Consider the following 27,447-nt stretch of genomic DNA (forward strand, 5'->3'; position numbering starts at 1 on the left):
TGTGCACACCAGGATTGGATAAATATGGAGACTTCAAATCAGGGTTTATGCAAAAATTCCAATCCCCACTCAATTGCTGAGTGAGTCAGTTGGGTTGCAACTAATTTTTACATTGACAAGCCACAAACATTGTCTTCAGTTAGAGAAAGTTAGGAAAAGAGAGAAGGTCTGTGCAAGCTAAAGCAGCACCCACCACTGCCCATGTTTATGATGGCCTCAGCAGAAATGTATATGCTATTGCAGTTAGAATTATGATAGTTGCAGTTTCAGCGGCAAACTCCCCAGTCAAGGCAGTTCAATACAGGGGAAGCAAAGGACGCTTGGCCTACTGATCTCTCATCACGAGAGCAAGCCAGCCCAGTGAAGGAGGGCAGCAGAAGAGGGTGCTGCTGCCTGGCACTGGCTGCTGCACAGATGCCTCTCTGAGACATGCTTTCTTGGTTTGCAGAGGGCAAGCTCTTCTTATGGATGAACTTCAAAGGGTAGCAATCTAGGCCTTTTACTTTTGTTCTTCCAAATAACTTTTCCAGGTGAAGGAACCATTAGGGTATTTAATCATTTATGGTACGTTTGGGCATATTTCTGCTCTCATAGAATGTATGATCAAACTACAGATTCAGGTTGTAATCAAATGAGTCATTTGAGTGGGTGAGGGAACCATGTAAGGAGCTGGAACTCCTAACAGCCAACAAGACAAACTGTTTGAAAACTCAAAGGAAATTGCATAGTATGTTGATTTTCCTTAGGTGTACACAAAATCCATTGCATTGTAATCCAGTCCCCCCGTCCCACCATCCCCTGTGTGTGAAACAGAGAGAGAATAAGTTCTCAAAGTGTCAATGAAATCAAATAAAGATTGCTTACAAAATTGCTTATTGAAAGAAACTCATAACAAGCACAAAAATTATAAACACTGGTCTAGATTGAGTTCTGACCTAATTTTTAGCATTCCTGGTCTCAGAAATCTAGGGTAATTAGATGTTCTGGTGGGAAAGGAAGCTCTGCATCCTGTTGCTCATAGTGAAATGATTTTTCTTTGGTAAGGGCCTGGAAGTACACAAATGAGTTGAAGCATTATTATATGTATTAATGAAAAACAATGCTTTATATATGAGGAAGTGAGATAGTAGAAAAAGAGACTTCGTGTGGGATTGTTCCTTTTGTTGATTTAATTGATTATTGAGAAATTAGTTGTCCTAATCAGTATTTACCACAGTAATTGCATGGTAATGAAAAAAATAATGGTACAGGAAAGAAAACCTGCTCATTAGACCTTTTTTTAATAAAAAAAGAACATTTTTTGTATATTATACTAAATGGATCAGAATGGAGCTAAACACTGTTTTCCCCTGGGGCAGAGGTCTTGTTTCATATATTCCACATGGACTTTTGTTGTTTTTGTAATGGGCTATACACCATTAATACTCTTAATATTCTCAGTTATGCACTTGAGCATACAAAAGTTTGATTGCACACTCTGAAACCATAGCTGCATGTAATTTAATATTTTTATAGTAGGTCAGAAGTTCAGTTTTCACTGTTTTGTAGTTTTTAGATGCATTTTACAGGTTTAGTTGAGTACTGTTCTGGATGCTAAACATCTTTATTCTGTCATAACAATAGGAAACTTCTGCATTGTTCTTATAAAGCCTAAATGATGCACATCAATAGCTGTTGTGCACATTTCTAAAACAGAATAATGCAGTGGCTTTCAGATGACATACCTTTTGACCTCATTTTCAGCTCCACACAATTTAAATCCAAAATTTTGGCAAACAGGAGTCAAAATGCATACTGGTATTTCCCCAGTGAGGTGAATGTAGCTTCCTCCCTTGTTTGGAATGCCATTGACAGGTGTATTAGTGAATTAAACATCAGTTCACTATTTATCTATTTATCTATCTATTTATAAAAATATTTATACAATGCTGTATCATAAAAATATACTGCAACAATATAAAAGCACAAAACCTGTATATTGTTTTGCCTATCTTGCCACACATGCTTTATGGGGGAGCTAAAAATTAAAAATGCTGCATGTATGCTCATGGACATTTCTCACTTTAACCCACGTCCTTAAACTGCTCTGAAGAGGCAGGTGGAAATGAGTTTATGCTGTTGCAGGGAACCAACGAACCAGCTCTCTGCACAGCCAGGTTCAGCTGCAAACAGGAAGAATGTATTTCTTGAGAACGTGATCCTTATCAGAAGCTTGTACATCAGAACAAAACACTGTGATTGTGTTTCTATACTGGGCTCACTGCTCAAATTATTTTCTGATTAGGTGATGCTTCTATTGGCATAACAGAGAGCAGTGCATTTGCTTGCTTTGTCTGATGTTTTCAAGCCATTTATCTATCATTATGTGTTTGCCAAGCTATCTCAAAGGCTCTTTATTTGTAACAGTCAATTGTACTATTATTAAAGCTATATTAAGCTTCACAAAAGAGTTAACACTGTTTCCCATGGGTTCACTCCTTCTGTAGTCTAGTGGCCTCGTGTAGCAGAAAAAAAGAGCTGCTACATTAATAGCTGGAGCGTTTGGCATTTGGCCAAACTAAATGTCTACAGCTTGTATCGTACTTCTCATTAATGCCTTTTGATAATTGCACCAACATTTCTTGATAATGTGTACAATATGTTACAAAGCTGACTGTTTGGTGTTCTGTTTGAAAGGAAAACCATAAACTTAATGTTCCTTCATGTCAAATCCTTTAGCAAGCAATATGTCTCCATAGAGGTATCCAAGGATGGTTTGATCCAATTCCATTGCATTTTTGGACCTGTACCAAGTACCATTTTCACAGTCCTCTGAATGCTAGTTAGCTGTACTTTCCAAATCAGCCAACCTGTTCCTTAGAATTATCAATATTTGATGTTTTCAGTATTTGGATATGGACCAATATTCATTCTTATTATTTTTAATAGAAGTTACCTAAATTGTGCGTGGCAGGTTCTCAAATTGAATTGGACAAATTTAAAAGTAATTGCTTCTGTTCCTACCTTCCAGACAAGACTATTACTTTATTACTGTTTGACAACATAGTAAAAGTTTATATTTCATCTAATTGCATGAATATGTTTCTAAGAGTAATTGCCCTTCTGCTTCCTTTGATATTTGTTTCTTAACAATACTATATATTTTCATTAAGATTATGACCTAATCTGAGATATTTGACCACCAAATTTTCATATACATTTCAACATTGATATAAACACTTGTTTCTTGCATAAATTAAGGAAAGTTTCTACTCATATGATATGTCATGTTCATGCCACTTCCCATTGCATAGAACTATAGTTTGTCAGATTGTGGCAGTGCCAATTATCTGTCTTAGTAATAAAATGACCTTTGGGAAATGCACTTATTGAAGGATAATTTTTTTTTGAGCTATTATCTCTCCAGACAGCTTTTTTAATGCATCAAATGAATTACTGCATAGAAAACATTTTTCTGTAAACTCTTGATGGTGAAGAGACTGTATGTTTATCAGTAACTTGATAATTATATATAACATAGGGTGTGTTGAATTTTTCCACTTTCAAATTCCAAAAATGAGTAACATGACTTGGGAAATTCAGAACATATTTTGGTTAGTTTTGCAGGGTAAATAACTACATAAAAATATTGACGTTTTTATGTTTTTGTGGAAGTGCCAGTAACTTAAAACTGGTCTTATTAAAAAATAATAATTGTGGAGAATATGTGTGTAAAATTGCATAAAATAATAAAAAATGATGCCAAGTTCTTGCAGTTAATGTTATATATTTATATTTTTCTTATTATTTTTATGTTATACATATTTTACATATTGGTAGTTGCAAAAAGGAAGCTCACATTAACTGTATATGCCTTATTGAGATGAATATCCCTGTGAAGGAAATTGTTTTCATTAAAAGTCAGAGAGAGAGGACTGGTTCTACTGGACCACATCTGATTGGCTTGCCAGATCTGCCTGAGCATAACAGACAAGTCAAAAAGAGGAGGTGGCAAGAAGGCGAGAGAAGAAGTCTTACTCAATATAAGCAGAACAGTAAGCAAGATGCTTCAGTGTCATTTGCTGATGAAAATGAATAATAAATGGCTGGTGCCCAAGATGGAAATGAGGGAAGTTATGAATTGGCATTAGGAAAACCAAGTACACCTTCCACTTCTAATAAAAAGACAGATTACAACACATTAGAAATACATAATGTTGTTCTGCAGAGCATCAGACACGGTGTTGGCCTGTGTGCTATAGCTGCCACCACTACCTCCACCTTTATGGATGCTGGCTTGATCACTGAAAAAGACAAGACACTGAAAAAGACAAGAGGCTTATAGCTGATCTTAATAAAGTCAAGAGGGCCCAGGAAAACGTGATGAAATCCCTGGATCAGGAATTTGACAACCTTTGCCAGAAGGGTGAACTGGACTGCATCTTCTTTGACGGCCATGAAGATGCAACTAAAGTTATTCTGAAAGCAGACAATGCAGATCAGCAGTTCCCCCAGCATCATCACAGAACAGCATTATTCTGTGTGCACTGAGCCAGGTGGAAGATATCTCCTCTGCACTCTGGAGAAAGGCCCAAAGAGAGAAAAACTAACTGAGGTTATTGTTCCTAATCTTGTAGATTTCATGAATAAGGGCATTGGTAAGAGGCTGTAGGCCATTGGAGTTGATTCTACAAATGTTAACGCTGGCTGGAAGGGTGGTATCATGCATTGGGTAGAGGTCAAGATTGGTCGTAAGCTGATTTGGTTGGTTTGTGTCTTCCACATCAATGAGTTACCCCTATGACACTTGATCACAACACTTGATGGGAAGACCTTGTCTAGCAGCATTGTGTTATTACTGACTCTCTAATCTTTACATTAATGTTGAAATTGTTTATTGATTTTTTAGAAACAGAGTGAAAGTACACTTTAGTTAAATAGTCTCCTTCTCCCTTCCCTGGTCATTTTCCATTCCATCCCTTCCCATGAACCTTCTTTCCCCTTTTGGTCCCTGCCTCCCTTGCCACCTTTTATTCATTGTCAGGAAGGGACATCTCAGAAGAGCCATTTCAGCTCAACAAGACATCGCCAGAGACTAGTGGAACCAGCCACTACAAAAGTGAGTTAACTTAAGTGGATCTTAAATGTGCTAAACAAGGGAAATATTTCAAAGCTTTCATGAACATTACCTTGGTGGATTAGTGGAATGGTATGGACATTAGTGGAATGCTATGGACCTTGGTGGATTAGTGGAATGCTAAGGCTTGCTGATCAGAAGGTCGGCAGTTCGAATCCCCGTGACGGGGTGAGCTCCCGTTGCTCGGTCCCTGCTCCTGCCAACCTAGCAGTTCGAAAGCACGTCAAAGTGCAAGTAGATAAATAGGTACCACTCCAGCGGGAAGGTAAACGGCGTTTCCGTGCATTGCTCTGGTTAGCCAGAAGCAACTTAGTCATGCTGGCCACATGACCCGGAAGCTGTACGCCAGCTCCCTTGGCCAGTAAAGCAAGATGAGCGCCGCAACCCCAGAGTCGTTCGTGACTGGACCTAATGGTCAGGGGTCCCTTTACCTTTATGGACATAGTATATCTTGCTTTCAGTAAAGCTTTTGACAGAATACCCCATGATATTCTTGCAGAGAAGCTGGGTAACATGTGGGTTGGACGAGATGTCTGTTAGGTGGATTTGTAGCTGGTTGTCTGACTGAGTGAGTGCTCACTAATGGTTCCTTGTCATCTAGGGAAAAAGTGACAAATGGGGTGCCACAGGATTCTGTCCTGGGCCCGTTGTTGTTCAACATCTTTAGCCAATGACTCGAATGAAGGTATTGAGGAGATGCTCATCAAAATTGCAGATGACCCCAAACTGGGAGGGGAAGCCAATGCACCAGATTATAGAATCTGCATTCAATATGACTTTAACAGATTAGAGAACTCAGCCCAAACTAGCAAAATGAGGGGGGGATTCGTCTGGCATGACTTATTTTTGTGAAAAACATGCTACATCTTAATAATCACAACATCCATTTCTAAGTGCTCACAGACCAAGTGTTTTCTGGCATTAATTTCAACCTCATTGATCAGTAGTTAACTAGGTCTTCTTTTTTTCTCTTTTTGAAGATGGGGAAAACATTTGACTGCCTCCAGTCTTCAGGGATCTCCCCAGTTTTCCAGCAATTCTCAAAGGTTATAGACAGATGCCCTGAGATTACATCTGCAAGCTCCTTTAGCATCCTTGGGTGCATCAGGCCCTGGAGATTTGAATTCATTTAAAGGAGCTAGTTGTTCCCTTACCACCTCTTTTCGTATCTTGAGCTGCAGCTCCTTGCTTGCATTGTTTATTCTGTTATCACCAGGTTGGATGCTGTTTTCCTTTTGGAAGAAGACAGAGACAAAGTAGGCATTGAGCAGTTCCACCTTCCTGCTGTCACTCAGTAGCATTTCTCAGTCTTCGCCATACAAGGGGAATACCACTTATTCTTCCTCTTGCTTTAAACATTGCCAAATAAACCTTTTCAATTTATTTTTAACCTCTTTTGCAAACCTGAGTTCATTCTGAGCTTTGGCCTGCCTGACCTTCTCCCTGCAACTGTTGGCTAGTTGTGTATACTCTTCTTTTGTGATTTCTCCTTTCTTCCATTTCTGATACATTCCCTTCTTACATTTCTGCTTATCTGTAAGCTCCTTATGTAGCCACACTGGTTTCTTTAGACGTCTCCCATTTTTCTTTCTTGTTAGAATTCCCTGCCTTTGTAACTTCAATAGTTCACCTTTAAGAAGCTCCCATCCATCTTGGACTCCCTTCTCTTTGAGAATTTCTGACCATGGGACTGCTCCCATAGTTTCTTAAGCTTTTTGAATCACTCTTCTTAAATTCCACAGTGCATGTCAGACTACACTCAGCTTTTCTTTTCCTCGGGTTACATATGCTTAAGGTTATATACGCTTCAGGTTACATACTCCGCTAACCCAGAAATAACGCTTCAGGTTAAGAACTTTGCCTTCAGGATAAGAACAGAAATCGTGCTCTGGCGGCGCAGCGACAACAGGAGGTCCCATTAGCTAAAATGGTGCTTCAGGTTAAGAACAGTTTCAGGTTAAGAACAGACCTCCGGAACGAATTAAGTACGTAACAGAGGTACCACTGTACAATGAAAACCAAGAAAACATAGTCACTTCCTTCCAAGGTTCCCCAGTACTTCCACTTGGTTGATCAGTTCCTCCTTGTTGGGGAGGACCAGGTCTAAGAGAGGTGATCCCCTTGTTGCTTCTTCCACCTTCTGGCAAATGAAATTGGCAGTGAGGCAATAGGAATTTGTTGGACCTTATGTTCTTGCAGAATTTGAGTTCCAACCAGCATTTGAAACTCCCATTCTAAATGTATTTTGTGACAAGGAATTTCATTAGCTTAAGCAGTTTCTGATCTCTGGGCGCAATACGATTTCCAGTGAAAACTGCAGAGTGGAAGGAAAGGAGGACCTTTTTTCTGCCTCCCCAATTTCAGCCCTCTTAAGAATATTAGGGAGGTAGGCAGGGGAAGAATGGCTTTGTTTTTTTTTTTGCAGTTTTCATATGAGGACTAGACCATGTGAAAAATAAATATAGGATTTTAGCTGTAGTTCATTTGTTTTCAGCTTTGTATTCTTGTTATAAAAAGTGTGCCTAGACATTCAATTTTTGCACCTATAATCTAGGTTTCAGGTGCCATTTAGCTCCTAGCTTTCATATCTCAGTTTCTAATACTTGTTTCCAACAGATATTGGGGTAGTTAGAAATCTCCCATGACTATCTCCTTTTTGAATGTTTGGTAATCTGCTCTAGGAAGGCATCATCCAAGTCCTCATTTTGTCCTGGAGTTCTATAGCAGACACCCACAGAAAGGTCACTACAGAAAATAGTGATAAAGAGATATTCTAATGAAATGTTTTGGAAGTGCTATGAAAGCACCTGGCAGGACACACAATATCCCTTTCATTGGCTCTTTCTTGAAAATCCACATATATGACAAATTCTGACAAAGCATTTGCAGTGTGTGTGTCTACAAAAATAATTCCCCCCCCCCCCGTGCAGACAAACGTTATATGGAAACAAGTTCTATGATTACTGCCCTAATTAGTCTGAAACAAGGAAACCAGATAAATGTATTAGGGCGAAAATGACACTATGGAAATATTTTCTTTTCTTTTTTTCTTATTATTTTCTTGGTTTTGTTTGGCTTTTCCTATCTCAGAACTCAGCAGGAGGCTATCTAGATTGTTATATCCCAAATCACGTTTCAAATAGAAATCTTTGCTAGGGAATCTGACCTGGCAGCAATTTTACAACTGCAAGATGTTTCCTTGATATCCTTTCTTGAAGGCAGAGCATACATTTGACGAATATCTTGAGTGGATAAATGGGATTAGTTTTAAGAAGATTTTCACTGCTCTGTATTTCTGCTGTCATGGAAGGGCATTATAAGGTTATAGAGAAGTGTTGGTTACTATGTCTCTATGGATCTGATCACACCAAGAATGACCCATAGTATCTCCTTGATTGCAGTCTCCATCTGGCATGAGTAATAATGGATTGTTCTTCTATTAGTTCAGTATTAGTATCCTTCCTTTCAGCTGCACAGATGTTGAAGCAATTATTGAATAGTACAAATCTACAAATTTCCTGGCTTGTGTTCTTGGTTGGCTGCTTGGGGCAACTCAGGTTTTTGTTAGCTGAGGATTTTTGCTATTTAATTGTAAGTTGCTACCTTATAAAGTTTCCATATGTGCTAAATTGGTATTTCCAAATTCACTCTGTTTCTTGTTTAGCTTGAGATTTTTAGCTGACCAAACTGATTTTGGAAGAGTATTTTGTAAGGTATATTCTAGTTCTCCTGAGAAATCTCTATGTGGGACAAGAAGCTACAGTTAGAACTGGATATGGAATAACTGATTGGTTCAAAATTGGGAAAGGAGTACGACAAGGTTGTATATTGTCTCCCTGCTTATTTAACTTATATGCAGAATTCATCATGCGAAAGGCTGGACTGGATGAATCCCAAGCCGGAATTAAGAATGCCGGAAGAAATATCAACAACCTCAGATATGCTGATGACACAACCTTGATGGCAGAAAGTGAGGAGGAATTAAAGAACCTTTTAATGAGGGTGAAAGAGGAGAGTGCAAAATATGGTCTAAAGCTCAACATCAAAAAAACTAAGATCATGGCCACTGGTCCCATCACCTCCTAGCAAATAGAAGGGGAAGAAATGGAGGCAGTGAGAAATTTCATTTTCTTGGGTTCCATGATCACTGCAGATGGTGACAGCAGTCACGAAATTAGAAGACGCCTGCTTCTTGGGAGAAAAGCAATGACAAACCTAGACAGCATCTTAAAAAGCAAAGACATCACCTTGCCGACAAAGGTCCGTATAGTTAAAGCTATGGTTTTCCCAGTAGTAATGTACGGAAGTGAGAGCTGGACCATCAAGAAGGCTAATCGCCGAAGAATTGATGCTTTTGAATTATGGTGCTGGAGGAGACTCTTGAGAGTCCCATGGACTGCAAGAAGATCAAACCTATCCATTCTTAAAGAAATCAGCCCTGAGTGCTCACTAGAAGGACAGATCCTGAAGTTGAGGCTCCAGTACTTTGGCCACCTCATGAGAAGAGAAGACTCCCTAGAAAAGACCCTGATGTTGGGAAAGATGGAGGGCACAAGGAGAAGGGGACAACAGAGGATGAGATGGTTGGACAGTGTTCTCGAAGCTACTAACATGAGTTTGGCCAAACTGTGAGAGGCAGTGAAGGATAGGTGTGCCTGGAGTGCTCTGGTCCATGGGGTCACGTAGAGTCGGACACGACTGAACAACAACAATATTCTAGTTGTTGAGAATTTCATTTGATCGAACTTCAAGAGATATCAAGTTATTAAAGGCTCCACATTATTATTGTGGAGCTCATTTTTATTTTTATTTTAGTGTTAACATGTTTTAATTAATGGCACTGTGTGCATATTACGAGGGGCATTCATTAAAGATTTCCCCTGACATACTTCCCGTGGACTGAGACAAACGAAACTGGGCACAGTTATTAGCCCTTCTCTACATAGCTACCAGCAAGAGTCAAACACTTCTCCCATCACTTTATGCAGTTGTGGAAACCTCGTCTGTAGAAGTCGGCAGGTTGTGTCAGAAGCCACGACTTGACCTCAGAAATCAGCATTCATCGTTTGGAAAAAGCTTGCCTTTCAAAAATAACTTCAGGGTTGGAAAGAAGTGGAAGTCTGATGGTGCGAGGTCAGCAAAATAAGGGGAATGAGGAAGGATTTCATGGCCACAGGACCGTGCTTCCATCTGAGCGCCAGTGTGGTGTAGTGGTTAAGAGCGGTAGACTCGTAATCTTGGGAACTGGGTTCACGTCTCTGCTCCTCCACATGCAGCTGCTGGGTGACCTTGGGCTAGTCACACTTCTCTGAAGTCTGTCAGCCCCACTCACCTCACAGAGTGTTTATTGTGGGGGAGGAAGGGAAAGGAGAATGTTAGCCGCTTTGAGACTCCTTCAGGTATTCATAAAGCGGGATATCAAATCCAAACTCCTCTTCTTCTTCTTCTGAGCAACATGTGAGTTGTGAACTGGGGCGTTATCCTTTGGGAGAAGGACACCAAGCTTCTCAATTTTGATGGCCTTCTGCAATTTCTGTAGTATGTCCCAGTACTCTTGTGGTACCCTTTGCCAGGAAATCCCTTTGCCAAAAGACCGTGAGCGTGACCTTGCCCGCTGACAGTTGGACACGTGCCTACTTTGGAGGTGGTGGGGCAGAGTGCTTCCATTGTTTGGACTGGGATTTAGTCTCTGGGTCATAATGATGGACCCATGTTTCGTCCTGAGTAATTAGTCTGGCGAAGAAGTCATCATGGTTTTTGTGATGCATGGCCAAAAGAGCCTCTGAGCATGTGACTCGTTCCTGCTTCTGGAAAGGCACCAGCAGCCAGGGAACCCACCATGCGGACACCTTTCCCATGTGCAAATGGTCATGGATTTTTTCTACAGAGCCCACACTGATCTTAACATCTGCATCTAGTTGGTGAACGGTTGTGCGGCGATCCTCCAAAATGGCGGCCTCCACTTGCCAAATGATGTCTTCATCAATGGAGGGGTGTGGTCGCCCAGCAATGGGAGCCATTCCACCGAAGTCTGACCACTCTTGAACTGATGATACCAGTGCTTGACTATGTCATACGATGGGGCATCCTCCCCATAAGTCCCTTTTAGCTCATTGAACATCTCCTGCGGTGTGTGCCCTTTCAAGTACAAGAACCTGATGGCTGCTCTGTGTTCAACTGGTTCCATTATCAGACGTTACTCACGTTAGCACCCGTGACAGAGAAACTGTTAGGAGTTCAGAGCTACAAATTACTACGTTACCTATGGAGAGATGTATCATTATACATGTGCAGATTCATCCTCCTATGAGGGTCAGGGGAAATATTTAATGAACGCCCCTTGTATATCTAATTTATGTTTTAAGTTAAAGGGAGAAGTGTTTTTGTTGTTGTTGATGATACTACAGTCTCCTTTTTTATCTTTAGTATTCGTTGATTATAATACAAGAACAATATTTTGATTTTGGATAAAGCAGACTAGAAAATGTTTGTTTTGAAGTGCCAAGTATGTCACATTGAAAGATACATTGAATAGTTATGCAAATGGTTATGCAACAGTCTGTACTTTGGCCTTTGTCAATTCCAGGGTTCTTGCTTTTGTTTGTTTCTTTGTAATTGATAAAGGTATAATTAGTGATACCACAAAAAGCTCAAAAATAACAACTTGGAGAATGAATTTTCCCAGTTTGTGATGTCCAAAGGTATTCAGAGGAAAACTGCCTTGAACTGAAGTGCATCCTCTGCTCATTATCAAATCAATAATATTATGAGATTTTGTGATGATTTTATCTCTCTGCAGTTTGCATTCCTCATGCTAGATGCTCAAAATCAGCAGCCATTTTTGGCACATGCACAGAAGTTAATTACTCTAACCGCTTACTCTTAATAAAACTGTGATTGACTAGAACGTCTAAAAAATGGGACAATGATTTACAGAACAATATCTTGGCTACAGTCCCGACAAACCAATTAGCCCAGCTAGGGCTGGCCCAGTAATGTGGCAGAATGAGACTGTTTTACTGGGCAGCATAAATGGAGGGCAATTTGCACCCATGGATCCCCTATCCATTTAATTATTGTACATTCAGTGAAGCAAGGCTTTCTGCCACCTTCTCCTGTGCCCGAGGAAGATAGCTATGCTTTTGTCTCCATGGTCAGAGGCAGTTTGCTTCTGAATAAATAAAAAATAAACAATGAATTCCAGTTGCTAGAAACCACAGGTAAGGGAGTTTGCTCTTGTAGGATGCTGAACTACGTGAACCCTTGGCCTGGCCCAGAAAACTCTAATGCTCTTAAGAATGTGTGAACTGCCACTTCAGTTCATTACTGTGGCTAGAAAGGTTTCCAAGGTTTTTTGTTCAGCTTAAACATAGAATGAAAAAAAAAAACAGCTGAAAAACATATGGCTGTATGGTTCATGCTTGGAAATGATGTTATCTAAAGGCTGCAGTTCTATCCATCAAGGATGGCGAAGTGTAGCTTTTATATTATAGTCCCCATTATTCCTCACTGTTGGCCATGGTGTATGGGACTGATGGGAGCTGGAGTCCAAAAGGTTCTCCATCCCTGCTATACATGCTTACCTGGAAATAAATGTCATTGACAGGGATCTGAGTATGCTGTAAATGTATCTTCACTGTAATAATGGCCACTTTTTTGTAGCTGTGAAATACAAACACATGGGTTGTATGTATTGAAGAATCCTCTCCTCCCTCCAATTTTTTCTCTGAATTTTCCCCAACCCCCCGGAGCAGATTTGCAGTGTGTGTGTGTGTGCGCGCGTGCGTGCATATACACATGGGAGACAAAAGGGAGAGGAAGTTATTTTACATTACTTGTTCTGCTTCTGCAGTGACTGTGTTGGATTCAACCCATGATTCTGAATTGAATTTATTATTAGTAGCATACAGAAATGTCAAACATAATAGAGGTTCTTTATAACAATTAAAAATATATAGAGACTCATCACAGCAATTGCATTAGATACTTAGCAGTTTTGTACTTGCATTATTAATTGTTTCATTTTTTTTAACACAGTGTGTTAGAGATCAGTCACTACTGTGGAGTGACTGGTTTCCCAGGTCTAGGGCTTTCCGGCTTTCCTAGCCTCCTAGGGTTTTGCTTCTCATAGAACACATAGGGAAGCATACAGACACACCCCAGGTGAGACAAAAAACTCAAGATGTCCCAGGTGGGTAAATAAGTCTCTGCAACTGAGCAAACTTGCATGGAAAAACTGAAATCCATAATTAAAGCTGGGTTGTTTACACATGCATTAATTTGGGTACATAGTTAAGTTGTTTGAGGAATTGTAGAGCTTGAAAGCCTATACATTTTCATCAGTAGAGTTGTTCTTGCCAAAGTTACATTCTCACTTACTTGTTGCTCTTTGTTGGGAAATAAACATGGCCATGATGTTCTGTAGATTGCCTATGAGCAGCAGATTATTTTTGTTACGGTGATGTGTGCGGTAGAATAAGGACCTGAAAGTAGAATAGCTTTTGTTTTATTTTTATAAAGCCCTAATTATTTCACAAATGTGACATGTGAGAAATTTCCTGGAGTATATTTAGGTAACTGTGAAAATGCATTAGGATTACTTCAATATTTGAAAACATTGTCACAATAGATGAAAGTAGATTTATTCTAAAAGCTTCCCCATATCTGCAACATTAGCCATCTCTTTAGCAGTTTATGAACATTGTAGTTTTTATTGATTTCAGGGAATAGGACCCAGCAACAAACAACAAAAGTCGATGGCACCTCTTTGCTTCCATATAGAGGTGTCCAGATCAATATTTTGAATTTACAGTAATGTGCTGGTAATGGGTAAACAAATGGACAGAATTTCTGTATTGTGGGTATGGCTAGGCATATATTCTTTTCATCTATACTCTGTTATAGGTCAAAGTCTTTGTTCCTGCAGGTGGAAATGCAGCTGGATACTGAAATTATGTGCATATCCATGATGTTCTGAAATGTGTCATATGTTACGGAACACCGAGCAGGTTTCATTTATTGTAGACTGTATTGAGTGTTCAAGGCTGTTTAAAACCAAAATACTACTTGTGCTTTTAATACCGTTCAGAGTTTTGCTTGTTCTTTTGGTGTACGTTTGTCAAGCTGCCTGGCTTTCAGACTTCAAGGATTTCCCTCTATATAGAGGAATCTATCTCTCTCTCTCTCTCTCTCTCTCTCTCTCTCTCTCTCTCTCTCACACACACACACACACAGAGAGAGAGAGAGAGAGGTGGGGGAAAGAAAATAGTGTGGAACTGGTAAAAATAAATGAGAAACTTTCAATAATGAATGCTGATATCCTTCATGTGTACAGTTCTACCCTATTCTGCCCTATATTAATCACATGCAACACTGTTTCCATTACAGTGAAGTTTGTCTTCCACCCAAAACTATGTTGTGTGTCTCATTGACTGCTGTGGTGAAATTACATACCTCAAGTAATTTATGAAAGTAATTATGTAACTTATGTGAATTATGTTGTCATTATGTTATTTCATTTCATTCATTTCAATGAAAAGGAAATAATGCAAATGGGGAGGGGGAGGCAATAATTTATGTTTTGTTTGCAGACTGACAGCAACAAAAGTGAATACTGTTCATATTGACAGGGTTGATTTCCATTACAGACATGGGATGGATAAGTGAACATTGGCAGCTTCTGCTTCCATTTCTTGGAATTCTCCAACATCTCTAGTATACTGTTGTTGGCATCTGTCTTGGGAGACATGGGAGTGTGCCTCCAGGGGTGAAGTCAAACCAATGCATTAGCAGCACTGAAGTGACCTCCCTGGGGCGCAAGCCTGGGCAGTGTGTATGGAGGTCCTGGGCTGCGCAGATGACAAGACTTCACTCTTGGCCTCACTGATGCGGTCCAAAGGAAAGCAGAGCAATATGTTTGGCACCAGCCTGGCTGCAGGAGTTGCCAGGAGGAAGGATACAAGACCCCATCCAACCATCTTAGAAACTCCACTCTAGATTTCTGTAGGGTTTACTCCTCAGCCTTTTCTTCTGAAGATATCAAAGGTTTAGGATCAGAGGCTACCATGCCAGGTTGATTAGCCCAATTTGCACCTCCCTTCCCTCCACACCACATGCAGAAACTGCCTTCTTAGCTATTTGACCCACTATTGGTCTCATCTGCTCAATTCACCAGAGCCTGTCTTCGCATACAGGGGAAGTACCTAACTCAACAAGGGGTTGAAACTCATCAACTACTCACACTTGGTTTATCTTACCAGTCAAAACCGTTTCCCAGAGTTGTGGCCACTGTTGCATGCTGACAGCTTCTAGGAGCCACAAGTAAGAACTGAGTGCAGGGCGGAGACCAAAAGTAGACAAACAACCCCAGAAGGAGCACAATGTGTCCCACACCAGACGTAGAGCCCCTCCTCTCACACCCCATGCACCCCTCTAGTATATAGTGGCATTCAAATCAATACACAAAAGCAAATTAGATAAATAAGAGAATATTCAAAATTTCAGGAGGGCTCTACAATTACAACATGATTTCTATAGTTCTCTTCAGTAGGTTGGTCTGCCGATCTATTCTCTAAGGTAGTAATTGTAAGCAGGGACAAACTCCACAGTTCAATGCCAACAAGGCTTTTTAAATGGTTAATGCAGCAAAGAACAACTGAAACAGTTATGCATATTTCCCTCAGCTACATCAAGGTTTTTAAAAATCCTCTTAATATTACATGAGATTATTTACATATAACGAGAGAAAAAGCTTACGTAGCAAGATAAAAAATAATAATGATGTTGCATTCAGAGAGCCAGATTGTGGTAACATTTCTGTACTTTTGTTACCCAAAGATTATTTCATGCAACACTAAGAGGAAATTTGGGTGTGGCCAGGCATAAAAATTGTTAGCAGTGAGCCTACTGTGAAATGTATTTGAACAGAAGTACAATTTTATCCCATCAGATTGAGCTCGGGAGGAAACATATTAATCCTGTTTTGTAGCTAACAGGAGTATATGCCCTGTGCTGGATGACTGGCCTTTGTGATAATCAGAAAGTTGCTTCCTTTTGAACTTCTTAACATTAAATAAACCTGATTTTTAATTATGGTGCTGAATAAACATTTAATCAGATCAAGGCACTTGAGGTCTTCCCCCCCCCCCATGGCATAATGGGTGGCATTCAACTAAGTCATACTCAAATCAGTATGGCAGCATACAAATCAATATGGCTAACCTGATCAAAAACACCCACCCACCCCACTCACACAGGAAACCAAAGATCACTACAGTCAACCACAAATGAACAATCACACCCTACCCCAACCCCAACCTCTCTCACCGCCAAAGAAACACAACCAAACAACAGAGAACCTACACAAACAACGCTGACACCAAACCCTACATATATTAAGGAAAATAGAAACATCGTCACCCCACCTCACCCATCCCACCATCCCACCCACCTCTTTCCCCCTTTTAATATGTCAACAACCAAAATTGATTTGTAAAAATGTTACATGGAAAAAATACGAGAGAGACATTGCACACACTTTTGTAAATCAAGAAAATATTTAATAAAAAAACAAAACAAAAAACCAAGTCATACTCAGACTGTACAACTGTGATGAAATAATGTAACAATTGTGAAAAATTCTTTCAGCTTTCCCGTATCCTCTTTATTAGCACTATATGCTTTTACTTAATAGGTATACTTTTTAAAATATAATAAAATATATTTTATTTTTCATATTTATTTATTTGTTTAGTTTTGTTTTAAATTTATGCACCTTGGTTTTTATTCCCTTCTTCATGTGTGAAAGATGCATATACAGGAAGACACTCCAGTCAGTTCAGCCACAATATAGGGAGCAATATATGAGTACTTAGATGGGAAGTCATAGTTAAGCATCTATAGTTAACCTATGATTGACCCAATGTCATGAGGATGCAAGTGGATCATGTCAAAGTTGGCCTATATGGTGGTGATGAGATGAAGATCTGGCCTACTAGGGCAAAACATTTTCCCACCTCTGGTGTAGAGCTACACATCAGAATTAATATATTAAATTTCTTTTAATAATGTATTTACAAATAAGCAATTAAGTAGAGGCATCTTTATTGTATATGGAAGTAACTAGTTCCTTTGTATGAACTCTCAGTGTTCACTGGTGATGTAGACCTCTAAATGATAGGTGTGTTGAAATATGAAATGAAAAGTATGATGAAATCCTATAATTTGCTTTATTTGCTTAATTTTGGAAGAAGCCTAAGAAAAACATTATTCTAACTATAACCTGGTTTAAAACTTCATTGGGACTAGCTCAAAATTACCCGGTAATTCTTTCGGGATCATACCAAATCCTTTCTTTATCTGGACCACCTGCTTCTCCTCACAGGCTATCTTGTTTCAATTTAGATTTGAAGGTAGACTAGTTTTCCTGGATGGAGATATGTTAAATAACATGACAGTGGAGGTGGAAGAGAAATATGAGGCTGAAGAAATCAGGAGGAGAGGGGAGAACATTCTCTTGTGACTAACCACAAAACAGACCTCGTTAGTATGTGGCACCACAAGAAATGTTACATTTGTGCAAAATCCCTTTGTACGAAATCCTTGTGTTTCTCAGAACATGGGTAAAAGTTTATTATGCTCCAACATTTCTAGGTTAAAAGCAACAACCCATAGACCATCACCATGCACTTAAAATTAAATAGTGCAATGCAAAAGAAAAAAGAATTGGATGGTGGTGGTTTGCAGGAAAATAAATAAATTCAGGCATTAATTCTTTATAAGATGGGAACTGGGAATCGTTCATTTATATACAGTAGAGTATGAAAAGAGGGAAGGAAATAAACTAGACATTTGTTGCTGTGTTAGTGTATTGAATGCTTTCAAGCATATAATAACTCAGCATTTATTTTTGATATTCCAAACCATAATGCATAAATGAAAAATATGAAGAAATAGAATTAAAAATAGAACTTAGAAAGAAACTTTACCAATGTATTGTTAGTTTGCTCTTTCTGTCATGTTTTATTTTAGTTTAAGTAGCATTTGCTGTGCTAGAATTCAAATGAGGTGTGTGTTTGTGTATAATAACTTTAAGGTGAGAAAAATTACTTTTTAGAACTGCCACAAATTGCCAATGTATCCTGAAGACTTTCTTGTTTTAAATGATGCATCTGATGTTGAATTCAGGTTTCAAAATTCAACAAAGATGAGCAAATATACTTAAAATGTGGCTTCAGCAGCAACAAGAGCTATACATTTTCTATCACTCTGCTGCAAGCTTATATTGTGTGAGTGTTAAATATATAGTCTTAGATCCTGGCCTTTTGCTTTTGCTAGTATGAGCGTCCCTGGATTGGAGTTGCATCTAGGTGCATAGTTGTCAACCTTTTCCTTTTTTGTGGGAAATTCCCTTATTATAGCATTGGGAAACAGCAGGGAGAGTTGACAGCTATGCAGGTGATGCTCCTGCTGGTGGGGGAAATCATACTTTGCCAGTTCACCCTCTCCCCTGAAGTCCCTTGCAACCTCCAAAATTCTCCTCTGAAGAGTTAGAAGCCGCTGTGGAGTACTGTGGAACAGATACAGGGGGAAATAGATTAAAATCACCCCAACTCTTCTTCCCTCCTCTGGATTAAAGCCTTCTGTGTGGATGGAAAGAACCTTTCTGCCATGGACAGTTAAGTTGGGTTTCAACCTATAGTCCTGCATTAAGGGTTTAAATAAAGTCTATAATGTTTTGTAAGAACCCATTTTACATGCCATAAAGGTGAGTCTGACTGAAAACTGCCTGGGCTCTATTTTATTATTAATGGAAAACTGCCTGTTTCCTGGTAATTAGATGCCAAGAATTTTCTGAAGTTGCTGCTGATCCCAAAGATGTGCCATTGAGTGGGATTTATGATCGCAGAATAAAGTACTAGAGCGTCATATACTGTATAACAAAGTTAAGAGGCAATCACTAAGGCAATTTTCAACTTTGAAATATTAAATAGTGCACAAAAAACTAATGTAGTTTTAAAAACATAAATCTTAGTCTAGAATAAGATGTCTGAACCATTCATATGTGGCATTTTAGGTAATAATTGAAAAATACTCTTATTGTATGCTTAAATTCATTTTATAATTACCCTTTTCTTCATTTGCAGAAGGAACTGAGCCTTCCAAGAAGGGGAAGTTTGTAAGTAGTTGAAATTTCTTCTTTTTATTTTGTTCAATGCGCTCTGCATAGGGCTTGGCAGTGGCCAATGAAATGAAGGTTAAGTGTGGCAGTTGATTGTGCACAAAAAAGCTAACATCGTAAACCAACGCGCCATGTCCTTGTACTTCACTGAATGTTTCTTCTGGTATTAGTTAATAGTTTATAGTAGGAAATCATGAAAGAATTCTGGGTAGGCTATCAATTAAAAAATACATTAGAAATAAATCAAGTATAGGATATGTTCCTTTGGACTCGTTATGTTTGGAATTTCAAAAAATAGCTGAGAGAGACACGTACATAGACGGATTCAATTTCACCTTAATGTTGATGCCAAAAATAAAGTAGCTTAAAAATTAAACTAGTGCCAAGCGAGGCTAGCTAATATAATATTTAAAGAATCAAGGTATGGATTGTTAGAGCCTTGCAAGCATTTATTTGTATTGGTTTGGAAAATTAATGAGTTAAATATACTGACACCTCATGGTTAATAACTGCATTTCGTAAATTTGTGTGTCTTCACTTTATTTGTCTAACTGCACAAGTCTAGGCATGTTTATTCAGAAGTCCCACTTTGTTCAATAAGTTCAGTAAGTTAAATGCCATGTAAGTGTGCATAGAATTGCAGTCAAAGTACATGTTTAGCAGTTAATTTTTAAGGCCTGTGTTACTTTTTGTGCTTTTAATACTTTTCTTTACAATGCTTGGGTAAAATGGATGTCTGTGGCCTGAATTGGTTTTTTTCTCTCTTTTTTATTTTTTATTTTATTTTTATTGCTGTTTTTAAGCCAGTAGTGAATCTTCGGGAAGCTAGAGGCTGCAGTTTTTCTTTCCCCCAGTGCCTCAAATGTAGTGATGAGGGGGAATAGCATCTCCCCCACACTGATGCCTGCTGTTTCCTGCCCCAAGCTACATCTAGGAGGTGGTGGTGATTTTTAAAGAAAATGAGAGCCAGCAGCTGACTTAAAGGGTTCTAGAGAATATATAGAGGGACTTCTGAGAAATTCCACAAATCTTCAATGTACTTTCATGATTTCCTTGTTTTAAAACATATAAATGATGTTGGATTCAGGTTTAGATCAGTTTTTCAAGAACTTCTGACAGCTTGTTCTAAAACACACAGGGCTTGTTCAGCACTCCTGTCCCCAAGGCTTTGGTATTTTCTTGTATTGTCCTGTGCAGGGGCAGTGTGTCCTGTTCTGCCACTTGAGGCAAAACAGGAAGTGCCGCCTTGCCTTGCTACTACTGGAACTGCTTCTCCTCCCTCACTACCGCCTTCGCTGCTGGTGGAGAAGCAGCACCAGCAAGATCTCACATGATTTTGGGCAAAATTTTAGCCACAATCAGCACTGATGCTGGCACTATTTCCATGCTGCCAGCGAGGCAGACCAGGGGACCCATGGGGCAGTTGCCTTGGGAACTGTTGCCTAAATGGCAGAACTGGCTCTGGTCTCATGTAGGCAACCTCAGCAATATATACAGTTCCCAGAAGCCTTAAAAAACAGCTTTTGGTGAATTTTTGACCATTTAAATAAAGGGCATATTTGAAGGTGCAGTCAGAAGTGTTCACACAAAACTGGAGGTAAGAAAATGCAAGTGAAAACAAAACTAAAATTGCTTGACAGCTTAGCTCTGATGCATATTGCCCCCTTGTACATTATACCTAATTTCTCAAGTTATGAAAGCTATGGTCTCTAAAAAAAAAATTGGTACAAGTTGTGGACCATCATTAATAGTTGTCCATTTTTGTTTTGAAACAGACAAGTTTACCCGCTATTTATTGTATTAATGATGAGAACATGTAGTCTTCATATTTTTTGTTTTTGCTTTAAGTGCCACATATCTTGCATTGGACTAAAAAGGTTGAGAACTGCATGTACTTTTCAGAAATAGAAGCAGAACCAAGCTGTTGCTGTAATTGGAAACAAAATAATCTCTGACAAGGAAATCCTTTTCAATATTATGGCTTTGGAACATTGTAACATCACATTTATGAACTGAAGACGTAACTTTGATACTATCCTTGCCATGAGTTTACTTTTATATGTTAGAAGCTCTTCTGTGCATGTGGGTAAAAACTATTGTGGGAATACAGTGGTGCCCCGCTAGACGAATGCCTCGCTAGACGAAAAACTCGCTAGATGAAGGCATTCATCTAGCGGAAGGCTACCCCGCTAGACGAAAAAGTCTATGGGGCTGCCTCGCAAGACGAAAAAATTTTGTCTTTTTTTTTGCGGAGCGCGGCTGTCATTGCCGCTCCGCAAGACGAAAAACCCGCTAGACGAAAATTTTCGCAGAACGAATTATTTTCGTCTAGCGGGGCACCACTGTAGTAGAGTTTACATGGTAGAGGGTTTTGAAATACAATTGTACCAGTGGTTTTTTGTTTGTTTGTTTCAACATATTATCAGATTTATTTATCTTTTACTGAATCTCATTTTAATGAAATATGCCAAACTATAATCTGTGAAAATTTTGCATGGCACCATTTTGTTCTATTATCTAAATCAGTTTTCACACATAGAAAAATCAGGCTGTTGCAGGTTTTCCACATAATGATCATAAACCTCATTATGTGTTGGATGGAAAGCAGCTGATACCATCAGATGAGGTGCTGAACAGAAGACTCCAAATGCATACAACTTAATAGGAATTGTTAAGCTTCTTTTTGCTTGAGGCTCATTCTGACAGGTTTCCCAGAAGTTGATAAGGGTTTGTAATTGGCCTGTTTATCGGTGATTTTGAGTACGGATTATTGGCTTACCTTGGGGAAGAAGAGATAAAGGTAGGAAATAGAATGAAATCCTCCCACTACAGCCAAACAATAAAAGAACAATGGGACAGTATTACATTTTTTATGCAGAAGTCTGTATTTTTCTATTGTTAACTGTGTTCAACTCTACAGATTTAATATCTGATTTTAGATTTGTGTCACAGTGGAAAAAATGTGGTTAGAGACAATTGCCCAAACTGCATTGCATGCCTGTTTGAAATTGCAGTATTGGTCCAACAGTGTTGAATAGGTTTGTGATAATAGTCAAGGAGAATTAGTCATTAGCAGGGAGTACCTGCATGTAACTGTACTGCTTGCTTTACAAATACCGTAGTAAGGGAGTAGCAAAAGCAGCAAAGTATTGTTTTCAGAATGATCAGCTGTGTAACATAGAACATGCCTCTTCTTTTAGATATTAGGCAGCCAGTAACATCTCTTACAGTTGATTGACTGTTCTTAAGTCCATGTTAATTAAATTGAGAAATCAGCTGTCGTTAACAGATGCAGACAATTTAAAATGTAGATTAGCAAGTGAGAAAATCCTTTATGAAAGAATGTCTTGAAATCAGGAAGAAGATACTAGATTTTGTCTGGGGTGGAAATAAGGCTCAAGTAACACTATCAACATTTTCAAACATATAGTGTGAACTACCGGTATATAGTGTGACCATACCAAGTCAGACATTTGCCCATTCAGCTCAGTTCTGTCTACATTGATGGGCAGGACCAGTCTCAGGGTTTCAGATCAGCAACATTCACAGCCCTAGTTAGAGATGCTGGGTAGTGGATCTGGAAGGTTTTTTTTATGCAAAGCAGATGCTCTACCACTGAGATATGACCCTTCTAGTCCTTTTAATTGTGAATCATGATTCTTTTAATAATTCTCCTTAATTACTTAGAAGACAGCAGTTGTAAGTCAACCTGGTTGTAAATATAAATTTTCTAGTTTATGCTTGTTGATGGAATTCCCCTAATGTTCCTACTATGTCAGAATAACTTGTGAAAATATCCACAATTGTATATATGGGTAAATTAACAAAAGTGGTTCATAGAAGAAATAGTCATTTCTGGGTGTTTACCTCTGTTGAGGTAAACTGGCATGCTTCTTAAAACTATCTATCTAAACAAGCAATCAAGGAGAACTTCCCAGAATATATATTTTTATATCTGCATACATTCAGATTATGTTTCTCAATGTTTCTTGGTTGATTTTGTAATAGCTTTAAGAGCAGTAAAATAATAATTTTGATTATGGTGACTTGTTTTTCTATATAGTCGTACCTTAGTCCCTGAATAGAATGCATTCTGCGAGTCCGTTCAACTTTCGAAACTGTTCAAAAACCAAGGTGCGGCTTCTGATTGGCTGCAGAAGTATCCTGCAGCCAATCAGAAGCCACGGAAGCCGCGCTGGATGTTCGGCTTCCGAAAATCATTCAAAAACTGGAACACTCACTTCTGGCTTTCAATCGTTCGGGAGCCAAAACGTATGAGTTCCAAGGTGTTCGGCAACCAAGGTACGACTGTGTGTGTGTGTGTGTGTGTGCTTATATATATAAGCTAAATTATTGCCAGTTTCTAAAAATGAATATTATTTTACTCTGCTTATGAAATCAAGTTTACTAACTTGTGATATAGTAAACAGGTCAGCTATAGTGGCTACATCTTAATATGGACAGAAGTTCCAAAGTTTTTGCAATTTTGCACAGAAGCTTCACTACTCTTAATCTTTAACTAGATGAGGCCAGCCCTTTGGCAAGCACTTTAAATGTATAATATGTTGGGGATAGTAAAGGATAACATTATCAGTTTCATTTTCAGTGAGCTTCTTATGCAAAGTCCTTGATTGGATTTTGAGAGGAAGTAGGGGAAATTAAACTTGAAATCATGCCCCAGTGAGTGGAAGGATGGAGGATGGGGGCATGAAATAGGGATAAAGCATGAGTAGGACACACACTGAGGAGAGTGGCCAGTTAATGGAGAAGAGAAGGAAAGAGGGTGGCAATGTAGTAGTAGTGAATACAGAAGTCTTTGGAGAGGAAGACAGAATAGGATTACCAGACTGGAAGGGGCCTTTGTCACTTAAAAAGCTTTGTTGATTCTGTCAGTATCGACATCATATTACAGAGCTCCTTTCAATCATGTAATGCTAAAATGTAGCATCAGAAATACCAGAAGGGAGCTTCTGTACAAGATGACCTTCCTGCTGCAGTATTAGTGAAGGAGAAAAAAAGAAGAATGTGAATTCTGTTTGGTGTGTGATTAAGAAGCCCCTCAGCCATCCTCTTCATCCTCTGCTTACCTACTCTCTCTGTGTTCCTTTGGCACACAGTTCTTCTCTTAGGAGACTGGTGTGCTGACAAAACCTATACATACTTGACCCTCTCATGTCAAGGAGTGTGCCAACATTCCTAATTTGCTGCTTCCAGCAGGCACTTGTTTGGATATTGAGCCTGCTCTGGTTGTTTCTATTGCAACATTTTTTTGGTTGTGGATTATGTGGACACATAAATGAATAATGGGAATATTTATTGCTGCAATACCAGTACTACCTCTTAGCATGAAACACAATGTGACAAAAATTTGTGCCTGCTTTTGAACACTATTGTCTGGAAATAAATTGTTCTTTTGAGTAACAGGATATGATCTAGGGAATGCAAATCAAAATGTCAGAAATTCCTATCAACCTGAAAAGGGCAGCTGAGAAGCCAAAGAAAGAACACAGTAGATTTTTAGTGCACATTCTATATTTCTCACTTCACCTCTTCCTTTGTGCAGCTTATGTGTTCCTGGAGAAGCGTATCATTATTAAAAGAAAAGAATACCCTGCAGGTAAAAGGTCTCTAGCAATCACTAACAAGACCCAATAGATGAACCTGACAAAATTGGGCGGAAACAGCAAGCAGGAAGAAGTCAAAAAGAAATAAAGTGGACCACCTGCCAATCTTATTTTATGTGGTGCTTCAATGATGTTTTTTTCAGTCTCTTTGTATATCTGGTAGACTGCTTCTCTTCATATAGTTTTTGTCTTGTCCTATGCCCTGACCTGTTGATCCTGCATTTTTTAAATGTTAGTCTTTTCATTCTTTGGCTCAGAAATAGGGAACAATGGAGCAAAAGCCTGTGGAGATTTAGATAGGAGAAAATGATAGAGAAGAAATCATCCTAAATCAAAGAACATTTTAAGTGGGTTTAATTGTTTTCATGATGAATGGGATTACACATCATAGGTAAACTGAATTTGGTATAATAAAATGTGTTTTACTATATGCAGAATTATTTTTTGTAAGGAAAAAATATTTATATACCCTTGACCTTTCCAAGATCCAGCTCATAATTCTCATCTATTGTACATGGATTTTATATAAGCACAAGTTCCTGTATGGTTAAATCAGACAGTTAAACTGCACCCATAATTATAAAAGCAAAACACCCTAAAGAAAATTCAGAAGATTGGCAGGGTGCGGGAGAACAAAAATCTGTAGGACCTAGCATTGAAAATATGACATGGTAGGCACCAGGTGAGCTTTTCTGTGGAGGTGTTCAACTGATGGGGTGCTATAGTTGAAATAACACTCTCTCAGCATCATCCTTCTCAGTTCTGCCTATCTTAATTATATGAGAGAACCCTGGTATCTGAGGCTTCAGTAATTCAGGGTTCCCTCTCACTAACTAGTTAGTTGGTAACATGCATTGCACATCTATGTGATTTGTAGGAGAGTTCTCTTCCTATGTTATTTCCATATTCGGTTGTATTTTTATTTACTATTTTCATTGTTTTGATTAATCACCTCTTATGGTTTGGATTGTTTGTGGTAGAAAAGTGGGATGCAGAGTTTAAAATGTAGAGAAATGTAGGGATGTAGGAGTAGCATTTTGTGGATAGGAATATTCAGTGTTAATAACTTTGTAATTATAAGAGAGCTGGACCATAAAGAAGACTGATTGCCGAAGAATTTATGCTTTTGAATTATGGTGCTGGAGGAGACTCTTGAGAGTCCCATGGACTGCAAGAAGATCAAACCTATCCATTCTGAAGGAAATCAGCCCTGAGTGCTCACTGGAAGGACTGATCCTGAAGCTGAGGCTCCAGTACTTTGGCCACCTCATGAAAAGAGAAGACTCCCTGGAAAAGACCCTGATGCTGGGAAAGATTGAGGGCACAAGGAGAAGGGGACGACAGAGGACGAGATGGTTGGATGGTGTTCTCGAGGCTACCAACATGAGTCTGACCAAACTGCGGGAGGCAGTGAAAGACAGGCGTGCCTGGCGTCCTCTGGTCAATGGGGTCATGAAGAGTCGGGCACGACTGAACAACAACAACAAGAGGAACAAGCCTTGCCTGAAGCATCATGACTTCCGCAAAGGGAAGGCCAGACTCATCAACCCTTTGGAGCTCTTTGAGAGTGTAGATTTAAAGGCAATATACTTTTTGTGTATACAAGCATTTGCAAATGTTACTATAGTTAAAAACTTCTTGTTTTTTTGTCTTCATTAAAAAAAAACTGCTGCTGAAAGACTTTGGTAATATCTAGTATTAAGGACTGAAGCAGTTCTGAGGGAAATGTATTTATGTTATTTTTGTATAAATCTGTAAGACAAATAAAATAATTAAATGTAGAGGCAGCCCTAAACATGGAAAAGATTACACCCAGGGCAAAAGCTTTGACTGTACAACAATGATAGTTCCTGTTAGGGCTAACAAATATTGACTAGCTTTTTCATCTCCATTCACAGCTTCCTTCTGATTTGTCCCTCTGCTCTTCCCTAACTTCTTCTCAAACATTGATAGAAGCAAGTTAGTTTAAGCTACTAAATTTACAATAATTACTGTTGCAGCCTTTTGGCAACTATTGAGCAGAAACATCCTTTGCCTTCTAAACAATTGGCCTTTGCTGCTCTAATGCCTCTATTGTGGCTACATATAATTGCTTTCAAGCCTGATTCTGTAGCAACCTGGATAAGAGAGGTGAGAGAAGAGACTGGTCCATGGAAACCATAAATGGTTGGTTTGACTAGTAAGCAAAGCCAAGCGGTTTGAGCATTTGAATCTATTGCTGGCTTGGCTTCCTCTGTGCTGGAATTCCAATTTATAGATAATGTTTCTTTACCTTAAACATTTTGCAGTTTATCTCCTCATATTGGAATGTGACACATTTTTATTGTCTTGGATGACACGTGTGCAAAATTTCAGATTTCTGGTTCATGTACAACTTTACAATAACAACTTTGATACCCCATGAGTTAGTGAGTCAGCCTTGTGAGTAAGGTTAAAATGTCTTTAGGTATGCATTGTGTATTTCTTACTCTTTTCTTGGATTTCCTGTTCTTTTATGCTTGTTTGAAAGCCATAAGTTTAGCTGTGAA

The 27,447-nt window shown here is 38.9% G+C and overlaps 1 protein-coding gene across 1 annotated transcript in view; it reads left to right on the forward strand.

The window, feature by feature from the left end:
* Window positions 1-27,447, forward strand: part of MAST4 (microtubule associated serine/threonine kinase family member 4) — a 215,588-nt gene that overhangs the window by 65,936 nt on the left and 122,205 nt on the right. Inside the window, 1 exon segment of the mRNA XM_033163954.1 lies at window positions 19,261-19,292. Coding sequence (XP_033019845.1) covers window positions 19,261-19,292 — 32 coding nt within the window.

Source organism: Lacerta agilis, chromosome 11 (genome assembly GCF_009819535.1).
Source record: "Lacerta agilis isolate rLacAgi1 chromosome 11, rLacAgi1.pri, whole genome shotgun sequence".
NCBI lineage: Eukaryota > Metazoa > Chordata > Lepidosauria > Squamata > Lacertidae > Lacerta > Lacerta agilis.